Below are 18529 nucleotides of genomic sequence, written 5' to 3'. Positions count from 1 at the left end.
TTATAGATCATGCGATTCGAGTGGCGTTACCAATTAGTGGTCCGACCTCTTCTTTAAGGGTCGGACGACTAGTTAAGGACTATTTTTCCGTTGGACTAAGGGAAGTCCTCGTAATCGGTCGCATAGTTCTAGTAAGAGGGACTTTCTTCCCTTTAATTGAGAGAAGTCCCATTAACTCGGATCGTCGATACATTTAAAAGAAATTCCTTTCTCCTAACTGAGAGAAGTTTTTTATTGTCGAAAACACAATAGTAGAATCATGAGCGCCTTTTTCCCTTTTTAAAATGTAAGTCGCTCTTAGTCGAGTAGGTCGGAGTTGGCCGACAAGTCTTATTACCAAGCTCGGTCGTCAAGTTTCCTTGCTCAGCTCAGCTTCTTTCAATACCTGCTCCGGCTTGGTGTTCAAGGGAGTGTACTGATGAAAGCGATTTTTCGGATGTCAGTTGATACAATGGTTTCGATCTTGATCGTCCTCTTTCTTTCTTTTGGCGTTAACGTCAGAGGGCTCCCCTCCTTCCCTTCGTTTCCTATCCTCAGTCGAGTTATTTCCTCTTTGAGCAACTTTTCGTGAATTAAAGAGCTCCTCGACATTGGAATATTTTTGAGCTCGGTTAAGTAGGTCGGTGATGGTAGTCAGGAGGTTCTTACCAATAGACAAGAGGAACTTCCCTTGTTTGAGGCCAGCTACCATGGCAGTCAAAGCTATCTGGTCGGAATAATCGTCGACCTGGACAGCTTCAGCGTTGAAACGGATGAGGTAGTCTCTTAACAACTTGTCCTCCTGCTTGATTGTGAGAAGATGAGCTTATGGCTTTCTTTTGTCTCTCCCACCGATGAACTGTGTGAGGAAGGCTTTGCTGAGCTACGAGAAGGAACTAATGGACCTCGGCTTCAACTGCCTGAACCAGCGCCAAGCAGCTCCTGATAAGGTCAGGGAGAATGCTCGGCAAATTACAGGGCCCGAGGCGCCGTGAAGCTCTATCCGGGCTTTGAAGGACTCGAGGTGCTCGGATGGATAGACGGTTCTAGAGTAGGGGGTTATCTGCGGCATCCAGAACTTAGGCAGAAGCGGAGATGCCATAATGTCATCATTGAATGGTGGTTCGGTTTCTCCTAACATGGCCTCTACTGAGGTCGGCACTCGAACATGGTAGGTTTGTTTGATGTCGTTGATCTGCCCTCGAATTTTCCTGAGCTTTACCTTCCAAGGGCCCCCGTTCTTGGCCACTACTTTGGGAGCTTTTCCACAACTCTTCCTCTTTGGCGTGGGGTGTTGGTCGGAGTCTGCGAGCGTGGTTGCTCTCGAAGTATGGGAAAGAGCCTGGGCTAACAGCTCAGGAGGTTGCTTGTTTCTCTGCGAGTTGATTGGCGCTTGAGGTGATGTTGTGGTAGCACCATCCTCCGCATTGCGACTGAGGGGTGGATTTTGTCTCTCCAGGAGTTGCATGAGTCGATCCATGCTTTTATTCAGGGCTTCAACTCGATTCTCCAAGGAGACTAATCAACCACCCCGGGTGCGGGATCGAGGAGCGGGCGCTGCGAGAGTAGAGTCAGCCCGCTGCTGTAAGGCTAGGCACCCTGCTCGGCTGATGATTCAGGAAGAGATGGGATGACTGTAGCAATGGCAACTAGAGCTTTCTTCTTTCCTTTCGCCATTGTTGTTTTCTGGTAAAGCAGGAACGACTTTGATGTCGTTCCCACAGACGACGCCAAATTATTGATGCAAAAATCTGGTTCACCCTCACTGAGTTGTTGGACCTTCAAACACCTGCACAGGAAGTGAGACCCTGGCTAGAGCAGGGGGGCCTCCGATGCCAAAGTCAGGCTAGAAATCTGGGTTTGCAAATATCGAGGAGTTTTGGGTGAGAGATTTTGCACACCTTTTCATGTAGATGGGCCCCTTATTTATAGTGTAGGTGGGCTAGAGACAGTTCTTGATCTTAGGCGTAATCTTTACATAAGTTTCTCAATCGTTACGTGAGATTTTTGGTGAAGATAAGATCAAGTGGTCGAACCCTGAGAAATTTGAGGCAGATGGCTGAGGCTGAGGTCTATGGCCGACCTAACCTGCCAACTTGCCGAGGCCGAGGTGGTCTTGGCCAACCTGACTTGGGTACTCGAATGAGCTTTGAGCTTCCCTTTATCATTGGCCATTGAGTATGTAGACTTACCAACCTGCCGACCAGCCTTCATATGTAATAGGCAATCGACCTCTCTTCCATTGAGGAGCTCATTGGTCATGACCGGCATTGGCCGACCTCGTGTCCCGCAAAGATGTCCGAGCTAACCTTTTCTCTTTAGCCAATCCATTTTTACCCATAACAATTATAATGGCATGGGTTGGTGCTGGCCAATTTGGTCCAATGGATCAATTCACATGAGTGAGCCCAACCCAGTTATTAATTAGCCCTAAACTTTCAAACCAACCCAACAGGCTAGGAGTTAAGCCCAAGCATGAACCAACAGACTAGCCCACGCAATATGCTTCATCCAAACTTTTCCACCTAACAAATAAGCAAATTGTTTGTTCAAGTGATGCAAATTACAGCGGGAAATGTGTCTGTGATGGATGCTAAAATGTGTCAAACATGGGAGCAGGGTATTCAAAATCAGTTATGTAACAGCCGTTATGTAACGGTAACAGTCATAACCATTACACGTTACGAGTCGAAACGGCTGTAACGGCTGTTACAGAAAAAACAGGCCGTAAAGGCCCTGCAATGGTCCCATAACGGTCCGTAAGGGCCCGTAATGGACTCTTAACAGACCGTAATGGTCCTGTAACGGTTTTTTTTTTTTTTTTTAAATGGTCGTAGCGGCCATTACGGCCTGTATCACAACAATAACGATGGTGGCCGCTGCAGCCACTGTTACCATTTGGAACACCTTGCGTGGGAGACTAACGGAACTACTAAAGTGATTGTAGAAATTTGAATCTTACATCAGAATGATGCTTGAAATCACTAAGAAAGTCCAGGAAAAATCCACATGCAGTAAGCCGATATAAATAAAGGCTGTGAACAAGTTGTTCAACAGGCTACTAACCTAAAGCTTGTAATCACCACAAAGAAATCATGGAAAAACTGTTTTATACTTATTCCATATTTATGAATACATGCATGTCGGATATGAATACATGCTATTTTGGGTCATACACAAGTACACAACTGGTGTTCCATGCATAAAGCATGTACAAATCTGAAACTTTATGCACATTGTTTTATAGCTGCTTTAAATAACATACGCTGCACAGCGTGTAGCTTACTATGTAGTGCAGCTTAGCCTTCATGCTGCATAGCTCATGAAAAATAACTTTTAAGTCACAAGTAGCCTACGTTACAAGCTAATTAGCATATGCCATATGCTACATGCCACATAGACCATGCTAACACGCTGCGTAACTTACACTGCAAGTTATTTTTCACTAAAACATTAAAATCAATTAATAATTCCAATTTACATTTTTCTATTTTAATAGGAATTAGTTAATGTTTTCAATGATTTTAGTAAAATAATTGATGCAGCACCATTGGCAACCATTGGGCCCCACCACCCCCAACGTCTCTCTCTCTCTCTCTCTCTCTCTCTCTCTCTCTCTCTCTCTCTCTCTCTCTCTCTCTCTCTCTCTCTCTCTCTCTCTCTCTCTCTCTCTCTCTCTCTATATTGGTGTTTTTCCCCTTTTATGAGATATCTTGATCATTGACAATGAGTGAGTCATCTTGTATTTGGGTGAGTGGATCCCCAAACCATCTATAGTGTACTGTCATATCCATTTTCAATTAAAGCAATTAATCTTCCTTTTTTTTTTCTCTATTTCTTGCTTATCTCCATTTTTCCCTTTCTTGTGTGTTGGATCGGCATCAATGATTTTACTAAAATAATACAAGTAACAGTATTAAACCAGTTCCACAGCTATTGCTGTCTTTATACTTCATCTTTGCCCCATTTTTCATATAATTTTAGGTTGTGTTTGGTTGCACTAGATATCATGAAATTTTAACGAAAATATCATGATATTTGGTGCAACCAAGCGCTGCCTTAATTAAAAATTTAGAAGTAGCACTAGCATGTATCTTAAGCTACATTCCATAGGGGTGAAGACTAAGCTACATGTTATTCACTATTCAAAACACTGGTTGTATTTCCTGCTACTTGTATATAACTGTCAGTAGGGAGTGAATTTTCAGGAATTATTTCCCATGTGTGATGAGGTAGTATGCTTTGGGTCTCCTTACACACAAGTAAGAAGGGTTACATTTGCATCAGGGACTGAAAAAGCATGGTAGGCCAACACATGCATAGTCCTTATAGTCACATGATAATGTTGATTGAGTGCATCATTACATGGATACAAGTTCAGAAAAGCATAAGATATAGAAACATGTATCCAGATGAAATGATGAATAAAAATACACCGAAACTATATTTAATAGTATACGAATGTTAAAATTGGATATAACCATGTCAACGTTACCAGGCCATATGCTTGAGGTGATGCCACTTCCAAGATAGAGAGATGAAAGATAGGATCTGACTGAGAAATAGCATAGCTAGCAAATTTTCCATATGCCATGCCCGTTGCTGCGCCTATGAAGAGAGATGGTGCATAGTAGCCTCCTACCAATCCAGAAGCTCGGCACAATGAAGTTGTGAGTATCTTTACCCCCACTAGCTGAAGTAATAGATCAGCAGGGAGGCCTTTCACAAACGGTCGTGATTCCAGCAAAATGTCAACATTCTCAAAACCCCAATAAAGAATCTCCGGATATGCTAAAGCTATTAGCCCAACAGCCAAGCCACCCAGCACAGGAAATGCAGCCTTTGGCATTCCTGTAGCCTTCTGTGCATTGCCAACAGCCTTAACCGCATATGATGTGCACTTAGATAAGGTTAGTGAAACCAACCCACAGAGGACACCCAGCAAAAGATACAATGGAAGTTCTGAAGATGTACCGAATCACATACACACCATCAGAAATTTTTTTCAAGCTCTGGGAACACATGAAGAAAAGTAGCGCTTTAAAACAAGAAAAGTACGTATAATATATATAGATATAGATATATATATATATATATATATATATATATATATATGTATGTATGTATGTATGTATGTATGTATAACCAAACTTATAGAGATATATCACTGATATGGGAATTTCAAAATTCAATCAAACACTAGAAAGCGGGTTTACTCAACTACATCAAGGCTCAGCTTTTGAAAGCCCAGAAAAGGTTGATCAATTTATCATCAACAAAAAAGATTAGAGTAAAGCATAAGCTTTTGAAAATTGATGGACTCGATCGAGCACTCGACCAGGTTCCAAGTTGACTTCAGCTTTGACAATCATTCACTCCAGGCCAAGTTTCGATCTTTCTTTAACCTTGCTTAAAAACTACAAAGTAAAAATGTACCGCTTGGAGAACGGAAATCATATTCTGGAACTGTGAAAGCTGGATCTGAACCAAGACCAACTTCAGAAACCACGGATGCTATCACAGCACTGAGTATCACCATAGAGGTTGTATTTGCAAGGGATGAGGACGAATCTACTGGGGATGGCCATAAGACGGATTCCACAGCAAAAAAGCAGCCAGCAACCGCAGCATTGAACCCTACAAGAGAAGAATAATAAGTATAAATGTAATGTAAAACAATCATATTGGATTACAGAAATAAGGACGTAAGAGTCTAAAAGATTCTGTTTAGAGAGCAAGTACAGACCATAGAGTATTGCAATTCATTGAGCGGTCAGATATTTTTGCAGTATGCATTGAGATTATTAAGAAATGTAAAGTTTATCTATTTGAAAGGCAAAAGGGCAAAGTCAATGCCAAGGGTCGAATCCAGATCACGCATGACAGCCAGGAAGCCAGGAATACCATATAATATTAAAAAACGTGATATTATAACAATAGAAATGAAAGATCGTTTATAATTTATTTTTATTTAAAAAAAAAAAATTTCAAAACAAATGAATGGTCATTTACAAGTGAAGGAAGGTTTCCAGCAAGGACTCCTAAATAGTATCCTGCCCAATCTCCTTGCCAAGGTGGAGGCTTATTGTAACCAATCACCTGGCAGACCCAACTATGTATGGGCCAAAAATGAATGAATTGCAATGGTTGGACAGCCGTAGCTGTCTGACTGGTAAACCTAAACCAGATGGTTAAAACATAAGAAGCCAGTTTTATTTCCCACTGCTCTTTCACAGGCCATTATAGGATGTGTAGACATAAAATCATTTCAATGTTGTAAGTTCAGAAGCTTTACTCATCTACAGTACAGCACACTGGAGGGATAGTCCATATAATCCGAATGTCATGCTAAATGTATGGTGGTGGTTGGGAATACCATTTGAACATCATGGCTAAACTGTACCTTAGAAGTCAACAAATGTTCATCCAAAAAAAATCTTTTTTTTCCTTCTTATTTTTTCTTTCTTTCGTTCTTTTTCTTTTTCTCTTTTAAGGATGGGAGTCTTAAAAAATATTTCAGAAACTCAGATCTGACTAAAAACCATTGGTCTTTCTTCCAATTTTGACTTCATTAAATCAACTTGCCTATTGGATAAAAAAACTGGCTGACTATTTCTGTTCTTTACAAAAATGGCTTTTGGAATCAGTTCTTGAAACGTGTTCAAGCATACATTTATGTGAGTGCACTCGCATGTAAGCTATGAATACAACTTGTCTCTAGCTATGAACAGACAGTAACCTCCATACAGAAAGTGTCTCCGTAGGACATGGACACAGATATGGACTATCAGACCATAGCTACCAGAAGAAGAAGAGAAAAATCTAGTGATGAAATCACACACCTTCTTGACATCGTAGTGTGTCACACCTTTTGACAAAAGAGGCCTCATACAATGCTCAGGGCAAACGTTTGTACAAAATACCATTCCACCCTTCAGTTTGTACAAGTGGGCCCATGGTTAAGTGATTCAAACCACTGATATCATGGGTCTCACCATGGATGGCCCGTGTACCAAAAGTCCTAGATGGAAAATTGCTAATAGTTCAATGGGTGGCGAAGAAAAATATGGTCAAGAAGGAAAACACAACAACAGTTCACATCAATTAAGGAGAGGCTAAACTTTCCTTGGCTAGGATCTTTCAATTTGGGGGATTTTGGTGCATGAGCCATCCAAACCGAGTCCCATCGTATCAACAGATTGGATCATTGAAGTACAGGACCCAGTTGTACAAACTGAAAGCTCAAGCGTCCAGTGCAAACCTTCAACTCAAGCATTGTGTAATACCATTCATAGAAAGACTTAAAAGAAAGCTACTTTTTGTTTTGAAGGATTAAAAGAAAGCAACTAAAACAGTCAAAAACTGTAAGCCCCTTTCTAGGACCCCGTCCAATGCTAGTGGGGCCACCCCGTAGAACCAACAGGTTAGGCCTTCGGACCTGCATCTTTATCGCACACTTCTTGTGATCAGCTTGGCTTGCATTAACATGCATCCATGTTAATATTACCAGCAGGGGTGAAAAATACCTAAAAGTTCTGTGTCCTTGTTGCATAATGAAAATGTTAACTAATTAACCAGTTTTCTGTACCTGTTCAAGAAAGACTTATCTCTAACAATAGAAAGACAGACTCATGATTTAGCAAGGAACTACCATAGGTACGGTCTGAAGAACATGGTTTGGGGGAAGTACCAACCTGATGAAATTCCAGCAGCTGATCCTGCAGCCACAAGAGACAGCCTTCTTTCACCACCTCTCTCAAATAAATTACCCACTCCCTTGGCTATGGATGCACCTATTTCAACACTGGGACCTTCAGGCCCCAATGAATTCCCTGTCCCAAGGGTGATGGAAGCAGCCAATGCCTTCAAAAATGGTTTCAATGCGGCTTTCAAGTTAGATGACAGGATACCTCCTGATGTGTCAAGAGCACTCCGTATGCTGTTCAGCATGCCTACCATCACACCCCCACAAACAGGAACTAATATTACTTGTTGCCAAATTTCTTCAATGGGCTCCTCTCTCAACCATGAAGCTCCTCGGGCAGGAATTCCATCCCAGAAAAAATCCCGTATTTCATGCACCTACAAAATTTGAGTGGAGAAGTGCTCTGAGAGATTTCCTTGTATCATGAGAACAATGGTGTGCTCATATTAAGGTAGAGTACCAAAAATAAATGAAAAAGTGTTGTGGGATCTAACAAAAGATCAATAAATAACAAATTAACAATTGATTAAAAAAAGACCAAATAACAGAAAATTGTGATTTTTGAACTATCCAATATGAATGGGTAATTTATCACCATTTCATGTATGGTGAGGTTTGGAATTTTCTTTTTGTATTCTTTTGGAGGAAGGATAAAATTAGAAATGATTGCATTCGAGGGAACTTAGGAGCAACACCAATAGGTAATAAGATGAGGGAAAGTAGACTTAGATGGTTTGGTCATGTACAACGGAGACTAAGAACTGCGCTGGTTAGAAGTTGTAAGCTAAAACCATTGTTCGGAGTATCCCCGATATTATCCGTATCTCCAACTCAGCGATACCGATAACACTTGTAGTAAAAAAAATCCAAGTATCAACAATATATCGCTAAGTATCACCAATGTATCGCCAATATTTTCGACTATGTATATTCCAGGTGTCACTTGTATTGCCAATATTTTTTACTACAAATTCCAAATGTCACTTTATTACCAATGCATCGGTGATATTTCGATATTATCACCAATGTATCAACATCACCAAAAATCTGTTCATTAAAAAATTTTCCACTTCAATTTTTTTTTGGTTCCATGGTTGTATGTGTAGATATGTATGCATGCATGGATGGATAGATGGATGTCTGCATGGATGGTTGTATGTGTGATGAAATGCATGTTTGTATGTGTAGATATGTATGCATGCATGGATGGATGGATGGATTGATGGATCATGGATGGATAGATGGATGGATGCATGGTGGATGGATGGATGGATGGATCATGGATGGATAGATGGATGTCTGCATGGATGGATGGATGGATCATGCACGTGTGTTTGTATACATGTATGTGCATGCATGGATGGATGATTGGTTGGACAGATGGATGGACGGATCCACCATTTTCCCCACATTCCTCTAACATTTCCTTGAGTCAGCAATACATGCTTTTAGAACCCCATTAAGGAGAAACTTATTATGTATGCATCTTTTTTGCAATTATTTGATTCTTAAATATGCAAATGTGTATTTTAGCAATTCTTGAAGTTTCATTGAGAAATTACACCATTTCCTTGTGTTTCCCCAATGTTTTCCTCAATTAGCAATACATTTCCAGATATCAACTAACGATACATGTTTCCGTATCCCCAACTAGTGATACATGTAACGATACCAATACTATGAACATTAGTTGGAACAAGTTAAAGGCACTAAAAAGGCAAGGGAGAGCTCAAAAGGACGTGGGTGGAGGTAGTAAGAAATAGACCTGAAGACCTATGGTATAACTGAAGTTATGGCCCTTGATAGATTGGAATGGCGAAAAGGATTCATGTAGCCAGCCTCAGTTAGTTGGGATAAGGCTTAAAAGATGATGATGATGATGATGATGATGATGCTTTTGGAGCCAAAGAAACATTAAAAAATCATTATGTAACTTATTATAGTCAATGACTCAAATAGTATATAACTTTCATTGCTAAAATTTTCTTTCTCTAACCTGTAGTAAAACAAACTACCAAATGACTCCTCTTAGTTCTGAAGTGTCTGAGATATATTAATAATCAAATTTAGAAGAGGGCAGTGTATTCTAGCTTCTTAACCATTGATCCCAGCAAGTTGGCCATATCCTTTTTGTCTTTTGGAACCGTGAGAATTTATTGAGATAAGGCAAAAGCCTAAAGAATTACACAAAACAAAATTATGAAAGCAAAGAGGGGGAAAGGAACCTATTTAGAACTCAAACCATAAATTGAGGAAATGGACAAAGCTTATAGAATTTTATGCTTTTGCCCATTCCATTATATTCCTTTTAGCCCTATTGACAACCTCAGAAATCTGCCCCTTCCAATTCTTGAAGCAACAATTGTTCCTCTCTAACCAGGTGCACCATAACCCAGCTAGTAAACTAAACCTCTAAACTTTCTTCCCAATTTTTCCAACGCCTCATCGTGCTAGGCCAATATAAGAGAGTTGAAAATTTTGGCAAAACCCATACTATTCCAAATAAATTAGAGAAACAATCCCATACTTTTTTTTGCAAAAACACAATGTATTAAAAGATGATCTACCAATTCCTCATTCTGATAGCACATCAAGCGCACATTCAGTAAAGCCATCTTCCTCTTGTGCATATTGTCAATCGTAAGAACCTTGTTTCACCCCACTAACCTAGCTAGAGCCGCCCACCTTTGAAGACACACCATATCGCCACATGTAAGTTGTATGACTCACACTGCCCGCACCAAACCACCCACCGATCATTCTATAGAAAGAATTTACCTTATTTTTCCAATAACTATGCCATGAAATCTTTTTCTGACCTTGAAGGATGCACTTTACTCAACATGTTAGGCAGTTTAAGCAACTCTTCTACCTCTTCATCATTCAAATTCCTTCTACATGGAGGAGCCCAAATAATTTCCCCACTGACATAAAGAGAGGCAACGATCAATTGATAAATTAACATCTTCGGGGATACCGGCTGAACATGGAAACATATCACTCAGCTTATGATCGCCTAACCAAACATCCACCCAAAACCTAATGTCTTGCCCATTACCTTTATAATAAAAATAAAAATGAATAAATAAATAAACATTCCCTTCCCAACACTCTTGTTTTAATGATGCTATCGATTTCCAAAAAAACGAAGCTCTATGCATCGATGAAGACTTTAACCATCTACCCCCTTCTTCTACCCCATATTTCCTACCAACCACCTCTCTCCAAAGACTACCTTCTTCCACTCTGAATCTCCGAATCCACTTTTCCAAGAGTGTCGAATTCATTATCTCCCAACTTCTTAAACCACCCCCTTCATCCATCTATTGGCATACTTATCCTATTTCATTATGTGAAATTTAAGCTTTTCTTCCGCATACTTCTCCTATTTCATTAGGTGAAATTTATGCTTTTCTTTCGTCCCTCTCCACAAGAAATCCCACCTAATCTTCTCTAGCTTATCCAAAACAAACTTTGGGCACTTAAAAGAAGACATGAAATAAATTGGTAAATTGGAGATGGCTGCCTCAATTAACGTTAACCTTCCTCCCAAAGAAAGATGTATACCCTTTCACGATGCAAGTTTTCTTTCAAATCTTTCTATGACTTTGTCCCACAAGTGTTTAGTCGGTTTCCTGATGCATAGATAAAGACCAAGATATGAAGACGGAAAAGAACCCGCCCTACATCCGAATAGTGAAGCAAAACCATCAACTTCTTCCTTCGAGAGATCCGCCCCCAATAACTCACTTTTGATAATATTGACTTTCAACCCCAACACCACCTCAAAACATGTAATAATTTTTTGGAAGTTGTCCACTTTCGCCATATCCATATTATAGAAACTAAAAAGCAAAAACATGGAAAGTTAGAGAGGGAGAAGCCTAATAGACTGACCTCTATCTTTATGCATAATTTATTTAAAAGTTTTTATATGTTTGTCTCACAAACTATAGAGGTGCTAACCATCAGTAATGTGTGACAAAAAATATAGACAATGTACATGCTTCAGATTCAAGTAGTAGAAACTGACAAGCTGCTTATTTGGCATCCAACTTGCCTTTGAGTTCTCAATTCTGTTGGGATATGGAAATATAGTGATATTCTACCAAAAAATGCAACTACATTTTTTATTTTTTATTTTGAAAGATATCCAGCTACTACATTATTTTAAATGACTGCAAGTTTCTTTGATGATGGATTCTATTAGCAGCTAAAATTACACTAAAAAAGATCATAAATTTCATCAATTAGAGAAGAAAAGTCCAATACGAGAGCCAATAAAATTTCATCTAGTAGAGAAGAAAAGTCCAATAGGAGACAAGATGAGGTAGAGCGGATCATGGTTTGGTCATGTGCAATGAAGACACGAGACAGCTCCTGTAAGGAGGGGAACATCAACTCGGGTTGAAAGGCCTGAAAGAGGATGAGAGAGACCTTAGGTTGAGGTATTGAGAAGGGATATGAAGGCTTCACTTAACAAGGAAAGGACCTTAGGTGCGATCAACTGGCAAATATCCCGTTCTAATTCCTCTTAACTTTTCAAATTTTCAATAGCCGTGGCAACAAAAATTGAGTTGCTCAAAAGGAATTTTCTTTGGAAAGGAAATGAACCAACACACAAGTTTCATCTCATAAACTGGAATCAGGTGAAAGAGCCGGTGAGTGGAGGTCTTAGGATTGGAAATGTTGGAGAGAAGAATCAGGTACTCCGACGTAAGTGGTGGGGAAGATTTAGTGAGGGTTGCTATCACTAGGAAATATGGCGAATCTGAAGATGGTCGGTTCTCGAGAACTGTCACAAAGTCAAGAGGATCAAAGATCTGGAAAGCAATTAGTAAATTACGAATGGAATCAGAGGGACAAGTAGAAATATCTTGGGCCGAATTGGGTCAAAATGTAGTAATGGCGCCCGCTTCTTGGTTAGAAAGGGCAATGAAATCCTTTTTTGGCTGGATGAGGTTCTAATCAGGTCCTATTCTTGGCATGGGACTGCTATGGATTAGTGGGGTATCGCATGGTGCAGAATTTATTTTTATTTTTTTTTTAAGAAGAAATTTATTAAGAACACCCAAGAAACACACAACAACAAGTAAAAAAAAAAAAGGAAGAAGAAGAAGAAGAAGAAGAAAGAAAACAAAAACAAAAACAAAAAACGAAAAAGAAAACAAGACAATACAAGCCCTAGTCCCCTAGCTGAAAATCCACTCAAAACCCCAAAGACAAATCCTAATTAAGGGGCCCAATCACTAAACAAGATCAGAACTGTGTTGAAAACCCCAGACTCAGAGCTACTCGAGTTGTTGAAACACTAGCTATTTCTCTCAAGCCAGATCAACCACAGGACAGCTAGCATCAAGATCCACCACTTCTTCCTACACAGGAGGCCTCCATCTTCACCATACCACAAAGAGAAAAGATCTCTAACGTCTTCCAGCATGACCCAACTAATCCCAGCCAATTGCAAGGCATGAGACCAGATATTCGAAGAGAAATTGTAGTGGATGAAGAGACTATTAGTAGATTGTTCCTGAAGAAGGCAGAGGCAGCAAGCATTGGGCAGAATCATACCCCTTTTTGGAGGTTATCAATAGTAAGGATACAGTTTCTTCTTAAAAATCATCCAAAGGCCGCCGCCTTGAGAGGGGCTCCATACAGTCACATATTCCCCATGTGGACAATGGAACCTAAAGAGTTTTCAGAGGCCAAACGATTGTAAAAGGATTTGACTGAGAAGGCACCCAAGCTTGAGAGATTTCAGGAGATGGAATCCTCATTATCAGAGAGAGATATTCCCATGCAAAGGGGAAAGAATAGACATACGATCTTGGAATTCCTCGTCAATAAGGTTCCCCCGCAACGGAGGGGTCCATAAACGCAAATCTTTGGACCTCGAAAAACAATTTGACACCAAATATGTCCTTAACTAGCCTAAGAAGGGCAAGGGAAGGAAAAGAATCCTTTAGGGGGGAAGGCCCACACCAAGGATCTTCCCAAAATCTAATACAATCACCCTTCCCAAGGACAAACCTGATGTTAGAAAACACTTTAGGAGAAAGCATAACTATACCTTCCTACAATGACGAGGAACGATAAAGAGAAGGGGACATAGTTCTCCAACCCCAGCCCAAAGGCCGTGTTTAGTAGCTATGACAGATCTCCAAAGACTGGAATTTTCAAAAGCATCGAGGACCACTTAACCTAACAAAGCTTCATTAACCAATTCCAGGCATCTGATCCCAGCTCCACCCTCTGAATAGGGGGTGCAAACCTCCTTTCAATCGAGAGGAGGGAATTTCTTCGAGGTAGATCCCCCTTGGCCATAAATAGGATCTACACAATTTGTCCATCCTGACAATAAGCAACTTGGGGCAAGAAAATAGGGACATGTAGTATTGAGGCCAATTGGACAGAGAAGATTTAATAAAAATAATAATTCTACCTCTCAAAGAAAGAAGATTGCGCAAGTTAGACAGAGAAGATTTAATAAAAAATAATTCTACCTCTCAAAGAAAGAAGATTATGCAAGTTGGACAGAGAAGATTTAATGAGAGTAATTCTACCATCCAAAGAAAGAAGATTACATTTCCAGGGGGGTAACTTTCTCTCAGACTGCTCAAATCAGGAGGAATGGAAACTTTTTGCTAGCCTACTAGGTATATTGTGGATTGTTCACGGCAACAGTGATAGGGAAGTTTGGAATGGTCAGAAAATTCTCCTTGAAGTCCCTGTCATTTATGTCAACTCAAGATAGTGCTTTGTATCTGTCTGCTAGATTATGGAAGGTTCATGTGACTTGTCCAGCCTAGGATAAAAGCATTAGCATGGTTTTCTATGAATACAAAATCATAACATTGGATAACTTAAAGAAGTGCAATATATCCTTCCCCAATATGTGCATCATGTGAAGAAATGAGGAGACTTGTTCACCATCTCTTCATCCATTGTACTTCAACAGGAGAGGTGTTGAACATTGTCCTTGCTCTTTTGGGTGTGAGTTGGACATTTAATGGGTCCATTATTGGCATGATGGTGAGTTGGTTATTTGGCCCATTTAAAGGTCGCAAGGAGATTCTATAGAAGATGGTCTTCTTTGGGCCATTTGGAGCTCGTGGAAATAGAGAAATGGAAGAATCTCTAAGGATAAAGGGGTGAAGGGTTTTCTTTTGAAGAGAAGAATTATTTGCACAATCATCAACTAGGTTTTGTTGAGAAAGGAATTCATGGGTTACTACTCTAAGGAGGATCTGCTAGGTGTTAATCTTAGGAGTTGAACCCAAATGGGAGTATAATTCAAGTAAGGCCAAGCTTCGATGTTGTTCAAATGAGGAGCTTTGCATTGATCTATTTTAAAAAAAACTATTGTTCTATATATTTATGATGACTAGCTTGTGGAGTGATGAGTGGATTACTTGTTAGCTAATAGCTCAGTTGTCTTGTTTCATTTTCTCCCTCTTCTAAAGAAATTTGTGCCGTACAAAGAACAAAACAAAATGACCAAAATTTAGAGGGCTAAAATCATCAGATGATTGTGACTTCTGCATGATATCATGCCAAATTGGTATGGAATGAAAGGAAAGTAAAGATTCACACATACCAAGCATTTGACACAACAATAATGTGCCCATGAAGATGTGTATATGTGATGCAAGACAATTAACCACTTGCTCTAAAAGCTCAAACTGATAGAGCATAGTGAATTAGTCCCTTTATCTCATGGCCCAGGCCCCACATCGCATGGGTTAGGACTTCGGCCGAACCCTCCTTGTAGGCCCCACATCACATGGGACCCGCCTCACATGAGCCACCCACCTCAGACGGGCCGCCCACCCCGAGTGTGTCCCTGCATCCCACAGGCTAACGCCACTCGAGTCCAGTGTGAAAATGCCCCTGCATTAATCATCCCCGGTGTGGAGTCTTGAACACGAGACCACCTGCTCTGATACCACTTTGATGCAGGACAATTAACCATTTGCTCTAAGAGCTCGAACTGATGGAGCATGGCGAATTAATCCTTTTATCTCGTAGCTCAGGTCTCACATCGCATGGGTTAGGACCTCAGCTGAACCCTCCTCGTGGGCCCCACATTACGTGGGTACCGCCTCACACGAGCCACCCACCTCACATGGGCCGCCCACCCCGAGTGTGTCCCCTCATCCCACAAGCTACCCCACTCGAGTCCAGTGTGAAAATGCCCCTGCATTAATATGTGTGTAAAGGGGGTTGTGTTTTGATTCTGAAATATGATGCGTTTGACTTGGAGTCGCTACTAGCCAATTATCTCATAATTCCATAGTCGGCTAAACCCTGAAGAATCTTTAAAAATTAGATAGTTTAGGGACTCCCTGCTTTGTAATAACTCCTAATTGGTGACTAGGATTCTAAGGGACCTTAGTAATGGATAAGGAAGGTGTTAGGCACCTTCTCCGCCCGCGCTTGAGTGTTCTCTACATTGTAGGATTAATGGGGTTTTAGGAGATTAAGTGTGGTTCTAGCATCAGTTTACTTGTTAATGTTAGAAGGGAAAGAGATTATTACTAGGCGACCACAAGCAAGCCCAACTTGGAGATGGAAGTAGTAGAACACAATAGTGCTCTTGTCACGACCAGTATCCAAAAAGAGCTAAAAGAAAATGAAAATTGACATAATCTTCTATTAGTCAACCATGAACAAGCATTTCGTAAGTGCTCTCTCTCTCTCTCTCTCTCTCTCTCTCTCTCTCTCTCTCTCTCTCTCTCTCTCTCTCTCTCTCTCGTGTGGGAGCTCACCTCTTCCTTAAGATGGATTGTTGCTCTTGTTGAAAATGAAGGGGTGAGAGGGGTATTTAAAGGTGGAGGGAGTGGCATAAGTGTGATTTTAGTAAAGTTGGAAGGTGAAAGATGAGGTGAATGATGGTGATTGGTGGAGAGGAGAGGAGTGTCGGGTGTCACTCCCCTATATGTGCATGGGGTGGTATGAGGGGTAAAATGAAAGAAGAGGTGAGGGCATATCGTGAATTTCAAAGACGAGGCACCCAAATCGAGGGGGGCACTACCTATCTCATCCCCATAACAACTCCCACCTCGAATCTGGAGCCGAGCCAGCTGGTAGGCGGCACATGATGTGCCGCTTGCCACGTGGCTTGACCCCAGATTTAAGGGGGTGCCTTGTTGGGACTTGTGGAGGCTCTGGGTTTTTATGTCTCCGTCTAAATGTGGGTTTTGTAGGGTCTAGGCTTGGATTTTGGGCTTGAATTTGGCTTCAATTTGATTCTTATTTGACTTGCATCTGGCTCAAAATTGGATTGCATTCAGCTCCAAGTTTTGGGAGCTTGGCTTTGACTTTAGGTTTAACTTGGGTTTGGCTCAGGCTTGGGTTTTTGGTTAGGATTAGAGGTTGGATTAGGCTTTGGTTTGGTGGGTATGGGAGTCAGAACCATTTGCATCTCAAGCATCATAATGACCAAGCTACTTATCCTAGGTGGGGTGTCTACAATGTGTTAATTTACCACCATTTTAAAAATAGTCGTAAACTGGTTATTCATTCTCTTCAAAAGTGGCACCCACATACCCTCCAAATTGGCCACATTATGGATGGAGCATATCTATAAAATTGCATTAACCACGCAATATTCAATTGTCATTTAGAAGCATTTGGCACAGTAATCATGCCCCCATTGGGGGAGGGGGGGTGAAGGGGTATGCCTGCACGTGTGTGTGTGTGTGTGTTTGCCAAAATATTGAAAATGGCGAAAACGCATCCTCTTCACAAGCAGCACTCACATACCCTCCAAATTGTGGGGCACATTATGGGCAGAGGCGTGTTGCAACCTGTTGATTGTGCTCAACCAATGTAATAAGACTATTAGATAGCACTTGATTGTAATCAATCTATGCAATAGTCTATTACACTGAGCCTATGGGAGTTTTGTGCTCTCATTGCTGGTCCCCAGCCTGGATAAAGGAGGGTCGCGTCAGGTTGGCAACTGGCGTCAAACTTATGCCATAACTTTCACCATGAATGTTCCCAATTTCAAGGGCAAATTCAGATGTTACAATCATCTCGTCAATGTGATCTTTGGGAAGTTCTCCATCCACAATTGAGTCAGTGCAATGGACTGTCTGGATTAATGTGTGTTAAATCAATTCGTTCATAGAGAAATCAAATTCGAACCTTTATAACAGTATTTAAAAGAAAAAAAAGAAACAAACAAACAAAGAAAAGGGGAGGATGAAAAACACAGAGGCGTACAGTGTTATTAAAGAGCACAACGCCCATGCCAGTGAGGAGCCCCACTAAACAAGCGCTGATGACCATGAAACCGTCAGGGGAGATAGCTTCTTCTATCATCGCCGTCGAAAATGCTATCCCTCTCGGCTCTTTACCCAGCTCTCTTCTATCACCTGTTTGATCTTTTTTCTCCTCCTCAACTCCTCCTTCTCCTCCTCCTCTTACTTCAGGCAGACTGGCAGGGGGTGGCAGCACCACGCCCTGATTAGATTTGCCATGACGACAATGGAATCGAAGCAAATCATAGCAGCGGGCCGCATTTGAACGCTGCTTGGCAAGATGAGGAGGGGGAGATCTGTTGCCAGCAGAAGAACCCAAGCGAAGAAGCGAGTAGGAAATCGGGTTTGGAAAATTCCATATGCAGCATGCTAAAGCCATGATGACGCCCAATTACATGGCACGTATCAACGCCCGACACGCCATTAAGATCTAATTTGCATATGGAAGAAGAACAAGAGACGAAAGAGATTATCTGCTCGCCAGATGTTGAACCAAATGAAAACGGATAAGGAGCGGGAGCGAGATAACTGAAAGCAAAAGACTGCGTGGCTCTTCCAACTTCGAACCGTCAAGCGG

General features: G+C 41.0%; 1 protein-coding gene across 5 annotated transcripts in view; it reads right to left on the bottom strand.

Moving 5' to 3' along the window:
- LOC131218709 (chloride channel protein CLC-e) overlaps positions 1-18529 on the bottom strand; it is a 33736-nt gene extending 15207 nt beyond the window's left edge. For 4 of the 5 annotated variants that reach the window (XM_058213432.1, XM_058213433.1, XM_058213435.1 and 1 more), the window contains exons 1-4: positions 17915-18529; positions 7674-8061; positions 5416-5616; positions 4475-4941 (exon numbers count right to left, since the gene is read on the bottom strand). In XM_058213432.1, coding sequence (XP_058069415.1) covers positions 4475-4941; positions 5416-5616; positions 7674-8061; positions 17915-18331 — 1473 coding nt within the window. In that variant the 5' untranslated portion in view covers positions 18332-18529. The remainder of the gene's footprint in view (positions 1-4474; positions 4942-5415; positions 5617-7673; positions 8062-17914) is intronic. The other variant, XM_058213434.1, reaches the window with a different exon arrangement.

The sequence above is a fragment of the Magnolia sinica genome, chromosome 11 (assembly GCF_029962835.1).
Source record: "Magnolia sinica isolate HGM2019 chromosome 11, MsV1, whole genome shotgun sequence".
NCBI lineage: Eukaryota > Viridiplantae > Streptophyta > Magnoliopsida > Magnoliales > Magnoliaceae > Magnolia > Magnolia sinica.
Note: the sequence above shows the minus strand (reverse complement) of the source record. Positions and strands in the feature narration are given on the sequence as shown.